Source organism: Aphis gossypii, chromosome 3, assembly GCF_020184175.1.
Source record: "Aphis gossypii isolate Hap1 chromosome 3, ASM2018417v2, whole genome shotgun sequence".
In the NCBI taxonomy this organism is placed as follows: domain Eukaryota; kingdom Metazoa; phylum Arthropoda; class Insecta; order Hemiptera; family Aphididae; genus Aphis; species Aphis gossypii.
In genome coordinates, this window is record NC_065532.1 from 22,750,053 (window position 1) to 22,769,187 (window position 19,135).

At 34.1% G+C, this 19,135-nt stretch overlaps 4 protein-coding genes across 4 annotated transcripts; 1 reads left to right on the plus strand and 3 right to left on the minus strand.

Annotated features, from left to right (window-relative positions):
• Positions 1 to 2,304: 2,304 nt before the first annotated feature.
• On the plus strand, positions 2,305 to 4,980 carry LOC114121333 (uncharacterized). The gene is made up of 3 exons (XM_050203821.1): positions 2,305 to 2,461; positions 2,533 to 2,735; positions 2,974 to 4,980. The coding sequence occupies exons 1-3, from the start codon at positions 2,305 to 2,307 to the stop codon at positions 4,978 to 4,980; spliced, it is 2,367 nt and encodes a 788-aa protein (XP_050059778.1).
• A 58-nt stretch (positions 4,981 to 5,038) lies between these two features.
• On the minus strand, positions 5,039 to 5,700 carry LOC126551070 (uncharacterized). Its single transcript, XM_050203822.1, has 2 exons — positions 5,593 to 5,700; positions 5,039 to 5,538 (listed from the first exon to the last, which is right to left on the minus strand). The coding sequence occupies exons 1-2, from the start codon at positions 5,663 to 5,665 to the stop codon at positions 5,039 to 5,041; spliced, it is 573 nt and encodes a 190-aa protein (XP_050059779.1). The 5' UTR covers positions 5,666 to 5,700.
• Positions 5,701 to 5,721: 21 nt separating this feature from the next.
• Positions 5,722 to 16,835, minus strand: LOC126551071 (uncharacterized). The gene is given in 9 exon segments (XM_050203823.1): positions 5,722 to 5,729; positions 5,809 to 6,102; positions 6,174 to 6,284; positions 6,340 to 8,442; positions 8,445 to 8,586; positions 8,826 to 9,028; positions 9,100 to 9,238; positions 12,958 to 13,184; positions 16,487 to 16,835. Coding segments are annotated over 9 exon segments (3,576 nt in total).
• On the minus strand, positions 15,937 to 17,892 carry LOC126550886 (piggyBac transposable element-derived protein 4-like). The gene is made up of 2 exons (XM_050203429.1): positions 17,697 to 17,892; positions 15,937 to 17,629 (listed from the first exon to the last, which is right to left on the minus strand). The coding sequence occupies exon 2, from the start codon at positions 17,474 to 17,476 to the stop codon at positions 16,853 to 16,855; it is 624 nt and encodes a 207-aa protein (XP_050059386.1). The 5' UTR covers positions 17,477 to 17,629; positions 17,697 to 17,892; the 3' UTR covers positions 15,937 to 16,852.
• Positions 17,893 to 19,135: the final 1,243 nt, after the last annotated feature.

The following is a 19,135-nucleotide window of genomic DNA, read 5'->3' on the forward strand; positions in this document are numbered from 1 at the left end:
AAGAGCGTCTCTTGGCCATTTTCTTTTTAACCTCCTCGGAGGATTGTTAGGGATAGTTATAGAGGACATGCGGGAAATCAGAGGGTTTTGGTTCGAGTGCAGTTTGGAGTGAAATTTTTTGTAATGATGAGTTGCTATATCGTTGACTGTTGGGATTTGGAGATCTTTATGTAATGCGTCGTTGGTCATATACCATGGGGCTCCAGTTATTTGTCTGAGACATATCGATTGGAAAGCTTGAATGGGTCTTATATTGGATGGTTTGGCTTGGCCCCAGATTTGGATACCATATGACCAGAGGGGGGTAATAATCGTCTTATATATTAATATTTTGTTTTTTAAATTCATTGAAGGAGACAATAATGGACGTAGGAGATGTAAACGTGTGTTTGATTGTTTTCTTTTCTGTTTTGTATGTTGGGCCCAGGTAAGTCTTTTATCAAGATGAACTCCGAGGTATTTAGTTACATTTTGGATAGTAATTGGTGAATTATTGAGAAAAAGTTGTGGACATTCGTTTTTTTTCAGAGAAAAATTTATTTGGACTGATTTGTTTTCATTTATTTTAATTTTCCATTTTTGAGTCCAATTGGAGATTAGATTTAAGTGGTATTGTATATTGTGGGTGGCTATGTTTGGGTCGTTGTTTGATGCTAGTATAGCGGTATCATCTGCATATGTCGCTAGGGTAGTATGGTTTGTTTTGGGTATATCTGATGTGTAGATATTATAGAGTATTGGTGATAGGTCGCTTCCCTGGGGTACTCCCGCTTTGATTTTGTGGTAGGCAGAGTAGGAATTGTTAAATTTGACAGTGAAGTACCGATCTTCAAGATAAGATTTTAGAATGAGGAAATACGGAGCAGGTAGAAACGATTTTAATTTGAACAGTAACCCGTCATGCCAGACGCGATCAAATGCTTGTGCAATATCTAGGAATACACCTGGGCAGTGTTCTTTTTTTTCGAATGATGATGATAGTAGTATAATTTGGTAGGTTCTGGAGCCTGAACCCTGAGCCTGAACCCTGAGCCTGAACCCTGAGCCTGAACCCCTGAGCCTGAGCCTGAGCCCCTCACCCTCGCAGCCGCCGCCGCCCGTTCCGCTACGTACGTGACGTACCCCCTCACCATCACCCACAGCCGCCGCCGCTGCCGCTACGTACGTGACGTACCCCCTCACTTACCCTCTACCGCCGCGGCTTATCACATATTATCAATCATTTATCAGTTATCAAATTGTTATCACATATTATCAATCATTTATCAGTTATCAAATTGTTATCACATGTTATCAATCATTTATTTTTATCAGTTATCATATATTTAAAAAATATAATATTCTGCGTTAGAATCGAACCGGGAGGGTATGAGCGTATCATTTTACCACCTTCCCACCTCGACTCTAACCCATTGAACAATATACTGCTATATTTAAATACACGCTAAATAATATACATAGAATACTGTACTATAAAATATTATTCGCGGTTGATGTTAAGAGACATTTCTTAGATGTACATATTATAAATATTATCGATAAATGAAAACTAATAGCTTGCACCTGCATACTTAGTACTCTATTGCCAAATCCTTTATTCAATTAACTAATAGCTATGAAAACTAATAGCTTAATAATCGCACGTGTCGCCAGGATGTCGTGGACTTTTAATAGGTATCCTTATTCAAATAAATATCAATAATCACACAATACCTTGCAAAAACCATTATTATTATTGCCGCCACCCATTGAACGATATACTATTATATTTAAATACACGCTAAATAATATACATAATCATATAAATATTCTATAGCTACCTCTTATACTTAGGAAAATCATATACAAAAAATGTAATTAAATTTAGACTTCCTCGCCATTTATATTGAAAGACCCTTTATCATTCACACACCACCTGTACATTAGTGATTGAAAGACATTTCATGCCAAATGATAGTAATAATCACAAATAAATGTCTTCTTAATGTGTCCTACCGGTCTCCAGGATGTCGCATACTCTTAATAGACGCCCTACCATTAGGCTAACATATCCGTAATTAAAGAAGAATACATCAGTGAATAACCAATATTAATACCGAACGCACATTAAGCTTAATGTCGCAGGTATTGTCATGTCAATTAAATACCATTTCCCAAATCTTGTACTCACACCTATTCAAATTCGTCTTTATAAATTCTGAAAAGAGTCAAGAGTCCTCCAGTACGTGTTAAACCGTCGTATACGCTTCGTCTTCGAATATTTTCCAGTGTTTAGTTTTTAAATATTATTTTTTCATTTTAAATATGTTTAAATGCGAACAGTGCCCGTCGGTTTTCACACGTAAAGATAACTTGGTTGTCCACCAAAAAACTCATACCGGTATTCGTTTTCCATGTACTATATGTCAGTCAACATTTACATACAAAACCAGTCTCACCAAACATTTGAAAAATGTTCATGGTATGTATACTTATTTATTTTTATTAATAATTTATATCTATTATTAATTTATATCTAATATTTTTTCCAAGGCATCGCTCCGTCTTATAGCCAGCCTGCATCTCAACCAGTACGACAGAGTGTCATACAGTTCGCGCCTCGCATTGCTCCACAGATCCAGATTGCCCCTCAAATTTTCGTTCCCGATATCCAGGCCGGTCGCTCGAACATGGTGGCCGAAGACGAGATTTGCATGGCAGTTATGGATGAGTTTGAAAATGAGGACGAGATTTGCATGGCAGCAATGGACGAATTTGAAAATGAAAAAGTTCAAGACGATAATACAGGTTAGTTTTATTTTTAATATTTTAGATGGGATTAATTTTCAAAGATTCGTATAAATTTTATTTATATGCTGATCAGATCATTTGATAGATTTAATTTTTAACGATACATAAAACTTTTATACTATTATAGGAAAATTAGTTTTTCTTTAGATTTATTAGGGTTTTTTTTTTTTTGAAGATTCTTACACTACATGTGTAAATGGTAGACGGGTTTCCACTGCAAACACCACCTCGGTAGCTAGGATGAAAAAGGCTCGTATGGACATAGTTAAGACTCCTGGTTTCACAGAAATTTCTTCGTCTGCGAATCGAAAAATCGTGTGGTATTATGTCAAAAATATTAACAATGTTCACAATTATCCCGACTTTCTCCGCTCGCTCATGCCTGAGCTTGAAAATGTATTAAAGACATGTCTGAAAAAACACCCGATAAAATTTAATTTGAAACTCGAGGCAGCATACAACCGGCCCAACGTACCAAACTCGTCGGAGAACCGGGCATTCAAGACTTCGGCGGTAGAACTTTTTCCGGATAGTGACATTAGTACGATCATTGAGAGAGCTTTTATAAAGTTGTCGAAGGAGGAGGAAGAATATAAATCACGCGGAAGTGGATTTACATTAGAAAGTATAGATGGGTTATTGCTAAGTATATATAAATATACACCAATGTGCGGTTCATCGTACATATCGTTGCCGGCGTATATTGACAGGAAACGGGCCACCATCAACCCTCAAAACACAGATCAGGAATGTTTCAAGTGGGCGATTTTGGCGAGGCATGTGACGGGGCATGCGGTATACCGTATCGGTGAAAATTATAGAAATCACGAGGATAAGTACAATTTTGAAGGCATCACATTTCCCACACCTCTATCGGACATCGCTAAATTTGAGAAAAATAATAGAAATGTATCTATTAATGTGTATGGGTTGGACAAAAAGTTCCAGCCACCACGTAAATATCCGACGTACGAGGTGTATCCGCTACGTGTCGTTGATGAGGAGAAAGCCAACCACTTTGATTTGTTGTTGGTGACGGACGACGAAAACTCACACTATGTGTATATTTCAAATTTTTCTCGGCTTATTAGATCGCAAAAGACTGGACATGAAGAGAGAGTAGTGTTTTGCAAGAAGTGTTTCACATCATTCGATGACAGGCGGCATAAATACAAGTTGAGCGGACGGGAGGCGTTAACTCAGCATAAGCTTATATGCGGTGCACATAAGCCAATATTACCGGTGATGCCGAAAGAAGGCGAGTGTCTGCGATTTGAAGCATGGAGAAACACTCAGAGACATCCTATAGTAATATATGCGGATTTTGAGACACTGCTAGTTAAGACGGACGAGGTGAAGGGAAAAAATACGAAGATTGTTCACAAACATGAGGCTATGAGCTATGGTCTCATTGTGAAGGCGAGCAATGACGTACCGGCAGAGCTATTAGCGAGATACGAGATACCAACGGAACCAATATTATATCGAGGAAGTGAGAGTCGGCGTGATGTGGCGAGACATTTTGTTGAAACCGTGTCTGAAATAGCATTAAAGACAGAGAAATTATTGAAGACGAATATTCCGATAAATATGTCCGCAGACGACATACAAGTTCATGAAGCAGCGACGCACTGCAATCTATGCAAAATTGAGTTTACCCCACCTTCAGAGGTACTATATCGTAAGACAGCTGACCATTGCCATCTCACAGGAAAATACCGTCAAGCTCTCTGCAATGTATGCAACCAAAAACTACAAACACCCGTTTTTGTACCATGCTACTTCCATAACTTGTCCAACTATGACGCACATCTGATAGTCACAGAACTTGGTTATGACACCCAGACTATTAGAGTGATACCCAACAGTGAGGAAAAATATATTTCGTTTACGAAATATGTGTCAAGTAAATTCCAAATCCGTTTCATAGACACTTTTAGATTCATGGCATCAGGACTATCAACTCTAGCTAAAAATCTTGTAACACCAGGTCTTGAAAACTTTCGTGAAACAGCTAAAGTGTTTACTGGAGACGATATGCCACTTGTAACTCGTAAGGGGGTGTACCCGTATGAGTACACGGATAGTTGGAGCAGGTTGGACGAGACGAGTTTACCGAGCAAGAGGAGTTTTTATAGCACGTTAAACGAGTCGGGAATAAAGGAGGAGGAATACACGCATGCAAAATGAAATAAATTCTATAGAGTAAGTTTTTTATTATATTTAAAAATTATTATACTTAAAATATTTATGATTTATAGGGAAAGTGACCGTGAGCCAGTGTATGTATTTTATCATCTAGTACCACTCTTTTGTCATCATAACTGTTATAGGTCAGCTTCATGGTCTTTATCGTCATCAACTTGTGTTTGAATGAGCGAATAGATACATTCTCCTTATACGCCTCCACGCCAGCTTCTCCAAACAAACACTTAACATGATCTTCAAGAGTCATGTGGTTTTTAACCACATGCTGTCTGATACCCTTTGCCTTGATCTGCTCTCTCACCACATCCTCTTCTCCTGTATATATGTTGTACGCGTATGATTTTGCACGTAGTGCACAAAACTCTGTCATTATATGTCCTTTTGCTTCATCAGAGAAAAACCCGGGCACCTTCTTCCTAGCTGTAGTGTAGCACGGATGGATAGGAGGCAAGTCCGCCGTGTCTAATCTATCCATCAAGTTGGGATTCTCAATCAAGTCTTTGTAGAAATCATCGGTATTGATATGATACACTAGTGAATCTAGAAAAAAAAAATGATATATTATATACATGAGATTAGTTTAAGTATATTTACCTGTGTCAGTGTACATTAGCTTGATTTTATCTTTATAATGTTTCTTCATAACGTTGTAATGATAGTCATACATTTTGGTTTTAGATATGTCCAGCACAGCGAATCCTGTAAATAATAAATAAACCAACCCTATGTACCTGTAAAAATAAGAAAAAATTTTAAAATTCTGTTAAAAATCTTATAAAATATAAGTATTTACTTTTTCAACTATTAAGCCATTCTTAATCGCTTGTTGCAGGCTCCTATAATGTATTATATAATTTTTCTTCTTTTCGAACGTCGCCATCAATTTTTTCACCTTTGACCCTAGCGGCACGCTGTTCTGAGGTAGGAAAGGGAGATCATTATGATGATCGTGCAAATTTCTCGGGTATGATATATCAACTTCGTATACTCGCCCTATGGGGGAGGTATCGTCCAGATCATCCAATCCATTCAATGTGGGTTCAACCCAGTTGAACCCAGCATAAGGCATGTATTGGGACATTGCCCATCCGTACAAGTTGTTACCTATAAAAATTAATAAGTATGAAATATAATAATAATAATAATAATAATAAGATTTGAAAAAATATACTTACAGTCCTGATATACAATCCATGATTTCTCCTTCGTTTCGTCATATCCCGGGGTCTTTATGTTATTCGCCTTCGCGTACCTCTTACTCGCTTGTACCAAGCCGCCACGTATACCTATACAAAATAAGATTATTATCATATGTACATTTTTTAAAAATAATATACTGACCATTCTCGAACATTAACAGCATGTCATAATCCGATAACATTTCAAGTTTCTGTCCTGTGAACTTCAGCATCGCGTCAAAACTTAAGCCGGGTGCAGTGAAATAGTGGGCGGCGTCCAGGTTGTATGTCTTTATGCACACATCACGAAAATTTTCAAAGACGTCCGCAAGCAGCAACACGTCGATTTTCAAATATAAGTCCGAATACTCGCCCAGCGTCTTGCAACCGAAGTGGTCCCAGACCTCCTTTGCATGCGTGTATTCCTCCTCCTTTATTCCCGACTCGTTTAACGTGCTATAAAAACTCCTCTTGCTCGGTAAACTCGTCTCGTCCAACCTGCTCCAACTATCCGTGTACTCATACGGGTACACCCCCTTACGAGTTACAAGTGGCATATCGTCTCCAGTAAACACTTTAGCTGTTTCACGAAAGTTTTCAAGACCTGGTGTTACAAGATTTTTAGCTAGAGTTGATAGTCCTGATGCCATGAATCTAAAAGTGTCTATGAAACGGATTTGGAATTTACTTGACACATATTTCGTAAACGAAATATATTTTTCCTCACTGTTGGGTATCACTCTAATAGTCTGGGTGTCATAACCAAGTTCTGTGACTATCAGATGTGCGTCATAGTTGGACAAGTTATGGAAGTAGCATGGTACAAAAACGGGTGTTTGTAGTTTTTGGTTGCATACATTGCAGAGAGCTTGACGGTATTTTCCTGTGAGATGGCAATGGTCAGCTGTCTTACGATATAGTACCTCTGAAGGTGGGGTAAACTCAATTTTGCATAGATTGCAGTGCGTCGCTGCTTCATGAACTTGTATGTCGTCTGCGGACATATTTATCGGAATATTCGTCTTCAATAATTTCTCTGTCTTTAATGCTATTTCAGACACGGTTTCAACAAAATGTCTCGCCACATCACGCCGACTCTCACTTCCTCGATATAATATTGGTTCCGTTGGTATCTCGTATCTCGCTAATAGCTCTGCCGGTACGTCATTGCTCGCCTTCACAATGAGACCATAGCTCATAGCCTCATGTTTGTGAACAATCTTCGTATTTTTTCCCTTCACCTCGTCCGTCTTAACTAGCAGTGTCTCAAAATCCGCATATATTACTATAGGATGTCTCTGAGTGTTTCTCCATGCTTCAAATCGCAGACACTCGCCTTCTTTCGGCATCACCGGTAATATTGGCTTATGTGCACCGCATATAAGCTTATGCTGAGTTAACGCCTCCCGTCCGCTCAACTTGTATTTATGCCGCCTGTCATCGAATGATGTGAAACACTTCTTGCAAAACACTACTCTCTCTTCATGTCCAGTCTTTTGCGATCTAATAAGCCGAGAAAAATTTGAAATATACACATAGTGTGAGTTTTCGTCGTCCGTCACCAACAACAAATCAAAGTGGTTGGCTTTCTCCTCATCAACGACACGTAGCGGATACACCTCGTACGTCGGATATTTACGTGGTGGCTGGAACTTTTTGTCCAACCCATACACATTAATAGATACATTTCTATTATTTTTCTCAAATTTAGCGATGTCCGATAGAGGTGTGGGAAATGTGATGCCTTCAAAATTGTACTTATCCTCGTGATTTCTATAATTTTCACCGATACGGTATACCGCATGCCCCGTCACATGCCTCGCCAAAATCGCCCACTTGAAACATTCCTGATCTGTGTTTTGAGGGTTGATGGTGGCCCGTTTCCTGTCAATATACGCCGGCAACGATATGTACGATGAACCGCACATTGGTGTATATTTATATATACTTAGCAATAACCCATCTATACTTTCTAATGTAAATCCACTTCCGCGTGATTTATATTCTTCCTCCTCCTTCGACAACTTTATAAAAGCTCTCTCAATGATCGTACTAATGTCACTATCCGGAAAAAGTTCTACCGCCGAAGTCTTGAATGCCCGGTTCTCCGACGAGTTTGGTACGTTGGGCCGGTTGTATGCTGCCTCGAGTTTCAAATTAAATTTTATCGGGTGTTTTTTCAGACATGTCTTTAATACATTTTCAAGCTCAGGCATGAGCGAGCGGAGAAAGTCGGGATAATTGTGAACATTGTTAATATTTTGACATAATACCACACGATTTTTCGATTCGCAGACGAAGAAATTTCTGTGAAACCAGGAGTCTTAACTATGTCCATACGAGCCTTTTTCATCCTAGCTACCGAGGTGGTGTTTGCAGTGGAAACCCGTCTACCATTTACACATGTAGTGTAAGAATCTTCAAAAAAAAAAAAACCCTAATAAATCTAAAGAAAAACTAATTTTCCTATAATAGTATAAAAGTTTTATGTATCGTTAAAAATTAAATCTATCAAATGATCTGATCAGCATATAAATAAAATTTATACGAATCTTTGAAAATTATATCCCATCTAAAATATTAAAAATAAAACTAACCTGTATTATCGTCTTGAACTTTTTCATTTTCAAATTCGTCCATTGCTGCCATGCAAATCTCGTCCTCATTTTCAAACTCATCCATAACTGCCATGCAAATCTCGTCTTCGGCCACCATGTTCGAGCGACCGGCCTGGATATCGGGAACGAAAATTTGAGGGGCAATCTGGATCTGTGGAGCAATGCGAGGCGCGAACTGTATGACACTCTGTCGTACTGGTTGAGATGCAGGCTGGCTATAAGACGGAGCGATGCCTTGGAAAAAATATTAGATATAAATTAATAATAGATATAAATTATTAATAAAAATAAATAAGTATACATACCATGAACATTTTTCAAATGTTTGGTGAGACTGGTTTTGTATGTAAATGTTGACTGACATATAGTACATGGAAAACGAATACCGGTATGAGTTTTTTGGTGGACAACCAAGTTATCTTTACGTGTGAAAACCGACGGGCACTGTTCGCATTTAAACATATTTAAAATGAAAAAAATAATATTTAAAAACTAAACACTGGAAAATATTCGAAGACGAAGCGTATACGACGGTTTAACACGTACTGGAGGACTCTTGACTCTTTTCAGAATTTATAAAGACGAATTTGAATAGGTGTGAGTACAAGATTTGGGAAATGGTATTTAATTGACATGACAATACCTGCGACATTAAGCTTAATGTGCGTTCGGTATTAATATTGGTTATTCACTGATGTATTCTTCTTTAATTACGGATATGTTAGCCTAATGGTAGGGCGTCTATTAAGAGTATGCGACATCCTGGAGACCGGTAGGACACATTAAGAAGACATTTATTGTGATTATTACTATCATTTGGCATGAAATGTCTTTCAATCACTAATGTACAGGTGGTGTGTGAATGATAAAGGGTCTTTCAATATAAATGGCGAGGAAGTCTAAATTTAATTACATTTTTTGTATATGATTTTCCTAAGTATAAGAGGTAGCTATAGAATATTTATATGATTATGTATATTATTTAGCGTGTATTTAAATATAATAGTATATCGTTCAATGGGTGGCGGCAATAATAATAATGGTTTTTGCAAGGTATTGTGTGATTATTGATATTTATTTAAATAAGGATACCTATTAAAAGTCCACGACATCCTGGCGACACGTGCGATTATTAAGCTATTAGTTTTCATAGCTATTAGTTAATTGAATAAAGGATTTGGCAATAGAGTACTAAGTATGCAGGTGCAAGCTATTAGTTTTCATTTATCGATAATATTTATAATATGTACATCTAAGAAATGTCTCTTAACATCAACCGCGAATAATATTTTATAGTACAGTATTCTATGTATATTATTTAGCGTGTATTTAAATATAGCAGTATATTGTTCAATGGGTTAGAGTCGAGGTGGGAAGGTGGTAAAACCTCCAGAACCTACCAAATTATACTACTGATGATATTTTGTCAGTAATTCTATGTATTTGGTGAATTGTCGAGTGATATGATCGGAATCCAAATTGAGTATTTGGGATGATGTTTTTTTCTTTGATAATAGGGGTTATTCTTTTAACACGTTGACGGACACTTGGAAGTACCATTTTTTTCAATAGGTATGCTTTAAATTGGCATATGGAAATACCATGTGATTATGTGAACTTATAAATAAAACTGAAATTATTATCTATACTAATTTTTAGTGCCACCAAAATGCGCAATAATATGCTTAATATGGGCAATACAGCTTCTTTTTACATAAGAAACCATTGGAAATATTACTGCCATAACAGTAATGCCACTTTTTAGAAGGTATTTAGAATCTGCTATAGCAGTAATATTTTAAATTGCCAATATAGATACAAATAGACGATTACTTCATATGCAGTAAAATTGATCGATTGTCCATCAACGTGTTAAGAAGTAATTTTTCGAAAAGTTTCCCTAACGTTGGTAGTAAACTTATCGGGCGGTATGAGGTTACCAAATGCTTTGGTTTCTCTGGCTTAGCAATTAATATGATTGTTGAGAATTTCCATATTGGGGGAATGTATGATAACCTGAGCATTGTGTTGTATATGTGAGTCAAAAGAAGGATGGTTTTATTTGTTAGTTTTTTGAGTATTTTGTTGTTAATTAGATCATATCCTGGGGATTTGTTGTTGTGTAGTTTAGTTATATAATATTTTATTTCTTGTGGTGTGATTGGTTTGGCTGGTAGGGACATAGGTAGTGGACTGTTAAGAAAAGTTTGGACATTATCTATGTGTGTTTTTATATTGTAATTTGTATCCGAGTGAGGTTGGAAAATTTCTGATAGGTGATTGCCGAATAAATTCGCTTTTTCACTGTCGGTTATGGCTAGAGTGTTGTTAGGATTTTTTAAGGGGGGGACAACGTCTTTTCTTTTGGTTTTATTTCTTATTGATTTCCATAAGGAACCATTGACTGGCGTAAGTGATGATAAAAATGAGTGGAATTGATTGGTTTTGAAGGTTTGCAGGTCTTTTTTTAGTTTATTTGTTAATTTGTTTAATTCATGTTTGTGCTCCGGGTAATGGGTTTGATGCCAAATCTTTCTAGCTTGGCGTTTTTTTTTAATTAATTCTTTTAAATTCTGTGGTAAATAAGTATATTGGTGTGGTTTTATTGGTATATTCGTATTTGATGGTGAAGAGGTTGAATCTGTTATTGCTTTTTGGATAGTTGTAATGAGGGATTGTGTAGCACTGTCTATGTCATCGTGGTGTTAGTTTTTAGTCGGATATTTAATGAGATATATTTGTCTAATTTTTTTTGGAATATATTGAAATTAATTTGACTAGAGTGTAGAGTGTTGTTTACGTTTTCTGGTTTACCACCTAGGAGGAGTAGAACTGGGGAGTGGTCACTGGACAGTTCTTCAAGGTTTTTTATATTATTATTTAAGTGGTTTGGTAGCGAGGTTAGGAAAAAATCTAATATGTCTGGGTGACGATTTGTATGAGATGGCCAGTAGGTTGGGGCACTAGGTGAGATGAAGGATAAGTGATTATTTAAAATTGCATTGTAAAAAATTTGGCCTCTAGGGTTAGTTGATCTACATCCAAATGCGGTATGCTTTGCATTAAAGTCGCCGCCAATAATGAATGAATTTTTAAGTGTTCTTAGGAATGTTTGGAGTCGAGGTGGTGTTATTTTTTGACTAGGAGGGCAGTAGACTGATGATATTGAGATGGGAATATGGTTAAGTACTATTTGGATACTTGTAGCTTGTATATAGGTCTTTTGATATATCGGCAATGCGTAGTGTAATAGCGTAGTGGATATTAAGATCGCGGTACCAGCGTGTGCAGTATCATCGGGGTGATCTGTTCGGTGTGTTATATAGCCTGGTATGTTGAAATGTTTCGTTGGTGTTAGGTGTGTTTCTGTAATTAGGGCGATATTTATTTTTTTGTCGTAGAGCAAGTGTTGTAGTTCATTTTTGTTGTGGATTAATCCATTTGCGTTCCAGAGTAATATTGATAAAGGAGGAGTTTGATTATTATCAGTTGACATTTTTCATTAATTTGTCGATGACTGTTGTTAAAAGTGAGATAAATGGGTTAATGAGGGATTTGAATTCGTTTAAAAAGGAGGTCAATTGGGTAGTCATGTTTACGTTTTGTTGGTTTTGGCGTTCATTATTTGTGTGTGTAGGATTTTTATTTTGTAGAGTGGCCTTGGAGTAGGTTTGGCTGTTATTTGAATTATTTGGGTGTGGGGTACTGTTGAGAGACTGGTTGTACAAGGAGGGGTTTTTGTGATTTGTGTTTTCTTCAGTTTTGTCAGTGTTGCTTTTGCTTGGTGATTGTTTTTTTCGAAGTTGCTGCAGGTTTTTGAATACAAGGCATCCGCGATAATTTGCTGGGTGATCTCCGTTACATAACGCACATTTGGCAGGGAGGTCTCGACTTTTGGTACATGTGTCAGTTCTGTGGTTTTCGCCACAACGGACACATCTCGGAAGGTTGTTGCAGTAAGTTCTGGTGTGGCCGTAGTTTTGGAAATTTAAGCATTGTGGTGTTAGTTTATTGATACGAGGTGTTTCGATTTTGACTTTGGTGTAGCATATAGTTTGAAGCTCGAATATATTTTTATTGTGAAGCTCTGGTTCTAGGTCTACAAAAAATAGGGGCAGTTTTATTTTTGAGACTCTATGCAGAGCGTTTGTGACGTTTCTCACTTGATATCCTTCATTTTCAAGTTCTTCTTTTATGTAATCTGGTGGAGTAGTAGGATGTAGATTTCTAATGACGATACGGTAAGGTTTGTTTTCTTTTAATTGATATGTAAAAAATTCAGCTTTTGCATCTTTTAGATATTTAATTATGGTTCTGTATGCATTTGATGATGTAGTGTTTATTTTAATTGATTCAGTAGAGCTTTTGCAAGTAAAATCGTCGGTGGGTTCTATAATATTTTTTATATTCACGCAAAATTATTGATAATTTTGGATTTTTGTTTTAATAAATATTGGAGGAGGTAATTTAGAGATGATTTCGTTTGTTTCATTAGTTTCCATATCCGTGTAATCACTTTGAGATAGGACACTGAATTTATTATGAGAGGAAAATTGCGTGTTAGTCGTGGTTTTAATTGCTTTTGATAAATGATTTTGTTTATCAGAATTTAATCGTTTGTGAGATTTGGGAGAGACGACTTCAGTCCATTCGTAATTGAAAACATCGTTCGCGTCGGACTCGCTTAATTGGCTGTTATTCTTTATCTTTTGTACGGTGTTTTGGTTGATAATTTTAATTGGGGAGATAGTCTTAGATTTAGAGTTCATTTTTAATTAGGTGTTGTTACGTAAGTGAAACGCGGCTGGGAAGACGGTCTGTTATCGTTATATGGGTTTGAATTAATTAAGATACTTACAGAAAGTCTTGCCTTGGGGTTTAGGCCCCAGACGGGCCGTGATTTTTTGGTTAAAAAAAAAGCACTTGAATTTCTTGTTTTTTTGACACTTTTCACAATAAAAACGGTTAAGTATTTATTTTGAATATTAGTAAAATAGTAATTATAGAATAATTTAGATGCACACATTATGAGTGCGGGACATCGAATGAAAACTTAGCAAGTTATAGATGGTTTTCTTATTCATGACCGGTGGTTCCAAAAATGTGCGAAAACTATACGATGATACGGTGAATGACTAATATTATGTATAAATAAACAAAAATCAATACAATTTAACGATTGAAAAAACTACAAAAAAAAAAACAAATATATAACATAACATAACTTTTATTATACATATTATAATATTTTTTGTTTTCACATGTGTCTTATATATTAAAACTTTTGTTTTGTATGGTAGGTTTTAAAGCATGGTGCAACACATAAACCTACATCACACTCATTACATTGGTATAATGTATCAGTTCTTTTTTTCCCCTCAGTTTTATGACTGCAAACAAAGCATTTTCTTCTTTGTTTTTTAGTTGATGTTTGCACGATTAAGTCTGGAAAATGTCTATCATTTAAACGGTCGTTTGACATAAATGATGTATTCCTTTTTAGATTCTGAACGGAGTGAAGAATGTATTGATTTTACAATGATGTATGTTTTTTTTTTTGTTTTTTTGTTTTTTTTTTTTTTTGTGTCTGTGTACAGCATAACTAGTCGAAATAATGCTCCAATTTCAAACAATGGGGGTGGTTTCCGATGTAAAAGTGAATATTCTTGGTGCATTATAGAGGTAAAAAGTTAACATTTTCCAACAGTTTTCAAAAAAATCGAGAAAAACAAAAAAAAAATGACGGAAAAACGGCAATTTTTACGCAAAACCAGTTTTCGACCAAATCGATTTTTTTTTATGGTTGTAATTCAAAAACTAATCACTGAAAATACTTGAAATTTTCACCAAATGTTAATGTCAGTGGTATCTGTATATAGTTAAATTTTCAAAAAATTTTGACTTTTTTTGAGTTATTTATAGACCACTGAAATTTTCGATTTTTTTGAGAAATTTTTTTTAAAGTGTCGATAAAAAATTTTTGGATGACCAAAAAGTTTTGAAAATTTAATACAAGGTTCCTTATGAGTTGTTTTTTTTAGCTAAAAAAAATTAAAAATCGTTAGTCACAATTTTTTTTTATAAGAGTTTATAGTTCAAATTTTTACGAAATCTGTCGAAAACGCGAAAATTTGCAAGTAATTTTGAAGTTGAAAAATCATAAAATTTTTTTCTTTTATAACTAAGTTTTGAAAATTTGGTACAAGGTTCTCCATACATTTTTCTTCAAATATCTGTAAAAAAAACTCTACCGGATTCAGACAAAAAATTTTTATGAGTGTTTGAAATTTAAATTTTTACAAAACCGCGTTAAATAACGGTTTAGCCTCAAACGATTTTTGATATTTGTTATAATTCAAAAAGTATAAGTCGTAGATACTTGAAAATTTTACCAGTTATTTAGATTGGCATTTTATTTACTTGATTTAATTTTCAAAATATTTTGAGTTTTTTTGAGCTATTTATAGACAACTGAAATTTTCAATTTTTCTGAAAAATTTTTTTTGAAGGGTCGATAAAATTTTTTTGGCCCTATCAAAATACTTGAAAATTTTATACAAAGTTCCTCATATATTATTCTTATAGTGATTAAAAAATTATAAGAATACATAGGCACAATTTTTTTTTATTAGCATTTGAAGTTCAAATTTTGACGAAAATTCGTCAAAATTATGAATATTTGCAAATTATTTGAAGTTGAAAAATCATAAAATTTTTTGTGTTTATAACTAAGGATTAAAAATACAACACTAAGTTTTCCATAAGTTTACCTTCAAGTATCTATAGAGAAAACTCGAAGCATCATTATAGGAAAAATTTTAAGTGCGTTTGAATTTTAAATTTTAACGAAATAGCGTAACGATAACGATTTATCCTCAAACGATTTTAAATATTTGTTATTATTCAAAAAGTATAAGTCGTAGATACTTGAAAATTTTACCAGTTATTAAGATTCGCGTTTTCTTTACGTGATTTAATTTTCAAAATATTTTGACTTTTTTTGAGCTACTTATAGACAACTGAAATTTTCAATTTTTCTGAAATTGTTTTTTTATGTGTCGATAAAATCTTTTTGGCCCTATCAAAATACTTGAAAATTTAATACAAAATCCTCATAAGTTATTATTATAGTGATTAAAATTATAAGAATACATAGGCACAATTTTTTTTTATTAGCATTTGAAGTTCAAATTTTGACGAAAATTCGTCAAAATCATGAATATTTGCAAATTATTTTGTAGTTCAAAATTCATAAAATTGTTTGTATAGGTAGCTAAGAGTAGAAAATTTAATACAAGATTTTCCATAAGTTTTGCTTCAAAAAGCTATAGAGAAAATTTTAAGAGTCATTATAGGAAAAATGTTTTGAGCGTTTGAGTTTTAAATTTTTATGAAATCGGAATATTTGTTTCAAAATATAAGAATATATGACAATATTTAATTATAATATATTATAGACTGACAAATCATCTCCGTTCAGAATCGTTTTTCGTATACAATGATACTTATCATTGCATTCAAATTTAATCTACCCTAGTCCGAGGTCTACCCCACCCCCTAATGTACAGCAGAGCGGTACCCACTTGCCGACTTTTTTCCCTTTACTTGGACTGGTTTTGATATTTGTTTTGTATTTTTGTAATATTTCATTCACCAAAGTTAGTTGGAAGTTTGCTAATGAAACATGTTTACCTGTAACAGTTTTATACATAGAATATGCATTTAGCATACTCATATCAATAAGATGAAAAAATAGTTTTTTGTACCATTTTAATGTACGTCTAACACATTCGGTAGAACTTAACAACATGTCAGTCTTATCTATTGCACCCATATTCTTGTTATAACTAACTACACTTTGTGGCTTGAGATATTTTTTTCCTGTTTTTCTATCTATCTTTTTTGTATCAACCATTTCATTTGTATTCATAGATGTTAACATATATACATCACGACGGTCCTTCCAATGAATCGCTAAAAGTTTGTCAGTGCACCGAGCTTCTCGTTCACCTAATTTCAGCTTTCCTTCAATAATTGGCATGAGTTTTCGATTTTTTCTCACAGTACCACATGTGTTGGTTTTTTTTTTTTATGTAAATACATAGATAATTGAGGTGAGGTATAAAAATTGTCAGTAAATAATGAATAACCTTTGTTTAAGTATGGCTTCATGAGATCTTTGACAATTACACCAGATTTCCCAAGTATGTCTTCTAGTGGATCTTTGTGTTCAGTAGCTCCTGTATACACAATGAAGTTCAGAATGAAATCAGTTTTACAGTCACATATAATATAGAGCTTGATACCAAATCTATGTCTTTTACTTTTAATATACTGTTTAAAAGATAAACGCCCTTTCCACAAAAGTAAACTCTCATCAATTGCCAGATTTGAAAAAGGAATCATAGCATCTTTGAAGTTTTTTCTTACTTCAGTCAAAACCATTTGAATTTTGTAGAGCCTATCTCCTTTGATTTGTTGAGTATTGTCGCAGAAGTGAATACAACGCAAAAGAAGTAAATATCTGTCCCTACTCATACATTTGCCAAAAATATCTTGATGTAATAAGTCATTAGTTGACCAATATTCACTTATTTGTAATTTTTTGTTTCTAGCCATCAAAATAGTTACTCCTAAAAATATGTACAATTCTTCCATACTAGTATCTTTCCAATAAACCATTCTTGAATGTTCTGAATTAATTGGTTGCTCCTTAGCGTACCTGTTAGTCTCAAAAACAATTTTCCCCACCAAATCATTTGTAATAAATGCTTCAAAAAAATCAATAACAGATGAGGTTTCATTTAAACCAAACTCTTCACATTGAACACCACTCTGAAATTAGCAAAAACACATTTTTATTTAATTTTTGGATTTTTAGAAAAAACAAACAGTAACATACATTGTTTGGGTTAAATTCATGAATTTTTGGTTGAAAACTGTTTGCATTTTTTTTCCATTTTAATGTCTTGATTGCTTTAGGAACTTTAGATGATCTTGTGGGTCTACAAATGCTAGATGAAAATGCATCTGAAGTTATTCTTGACTGCTGTGTAATACTTGAAGAAGGAGACTGAAAAGAGTCATTCTGTGACACTAAAAAATATTTTTAAATAAAATTAAAATTAACTAGGTAATTGTGTTCATTTCAGAGCCTAATTTTTTGTATATATATATTTATACATATTAGACACTTTTTAGTACAGAATACAAAACTATGCAGAACTTGCCTTTACTAACTACACATCTTGTCACACTTTACCCACTAATAATGTTAAAATGTTACAAAAAAACAATTGTGATTAGACAAATTTTCTAATGTTGTATTACAACATAATGAATTTTGTATTACACACAATAATATATTTTGGTAATTTAGTATGCATAAAATAGAATATACACTTACAATAGTCTTGGAAATCAGTTTCTAAATTTTGAAGAGCTTCATCATATCAACATCTTTGAATAAATATTGTTCATTGTGTAATAGACCTAAATGAATAATAAATTATGAAAAATTCATTAATTTACTTGTAATGAAATCAAAACTTACCAGAGGCTTGTAAATCGTATTGGCTAATCTCAGTAGGTGTGCTATATTGCATTTGATTAGAATTATATACACTATTAATATTATTAGAATTTATCAAATTAAAATGATCATCACTTGATCTCGATTGATCTAAACAATTTAAAAAAAATTATATATTTGTTATAAAACATACATCACATATCAAATACACTCACCAAAACAAGGTTCAGAATCTTCAACAGCTAGATCAATATCGTATGTTTCATCTTCGGATTCAGAATTAGCATAGTATTCATTTAGTTCTCGTTCTATTTTTTCGTCCGTTAACTTTTTAGTCATTGTGGTAATTTATATTAGAGAAACAAATCACAATAAAAAAAGCAAAGCACAAAATGAACGTAGTTCGGCACAATAATGTGTGTCAATACATTGAAAACAAATTGAAAACCATATATAAATACTAAATACCTAGGTACATAATTACATAAATGTAATTCTATTTTGGTATAATTTTATCTGTTATATTTTTCGTTACATGGGTAACACGAAATAAAGGTATAAAACAAAAAGGTAAATGAAGCACTATAATATTCTGTGTGGCTATTGGCTAGAACTATTGGTATAAGAGCTACAGGTATAGTCACAGACAATATTGAGAACCCCTGAAAGATCCAAAATGTATAACATTTAATAACTCCCTGGATATTGGTGATAATTCAATTCTGAAAACGGCTATGAACTCCTTGTAGTCCATAGATAAGAATGGACTATTTGTTGTTATTTATTTATAGCCAATTAATTTTAAATTG

Coding starts and splice junctions, on each gene's coding strand:
- LOC114121333 (XM_050203821.1), top strand. CDS start 2,305: ATGTTTAAATGCGAACAGTGCCCGTCGGTTTTCACACGTAAAGATAAC. Junction 2,462..2,532: donor ACATTTGAAAAATGTTCATG/GTATGTATACTT, acceptor ATTTTTTCCAAG/GCATCGCTCCGTCTTATAGC. Junction 2,736..2,973: donor AAAATGAGGACGAGATTTGC/ATGGCAGCAATG, acceptor GAAGATTCTTAC/ACTACATGTGTAAATGGTAG.
- LOC126551070 (XM_050203822.1), bottom strand. CDS start 5,665: ATGTATGACTATCATTACAACGTTATGAAGAAACATTATAAAGATAAA. Junction 5,539..5,592: donor GCTAATGTACACTGACACAG/GTAAATATACTT, acceptor TTTTTTTTCTAG/ATTCACTAGTGTATCATATC.
- LOC126550886 (XM_050203429.1), bottom strand. CDS start 17,476: ATGGTTTATTGGAAAGATACTAGTATGGAAGAATTGTACATATTTTTA.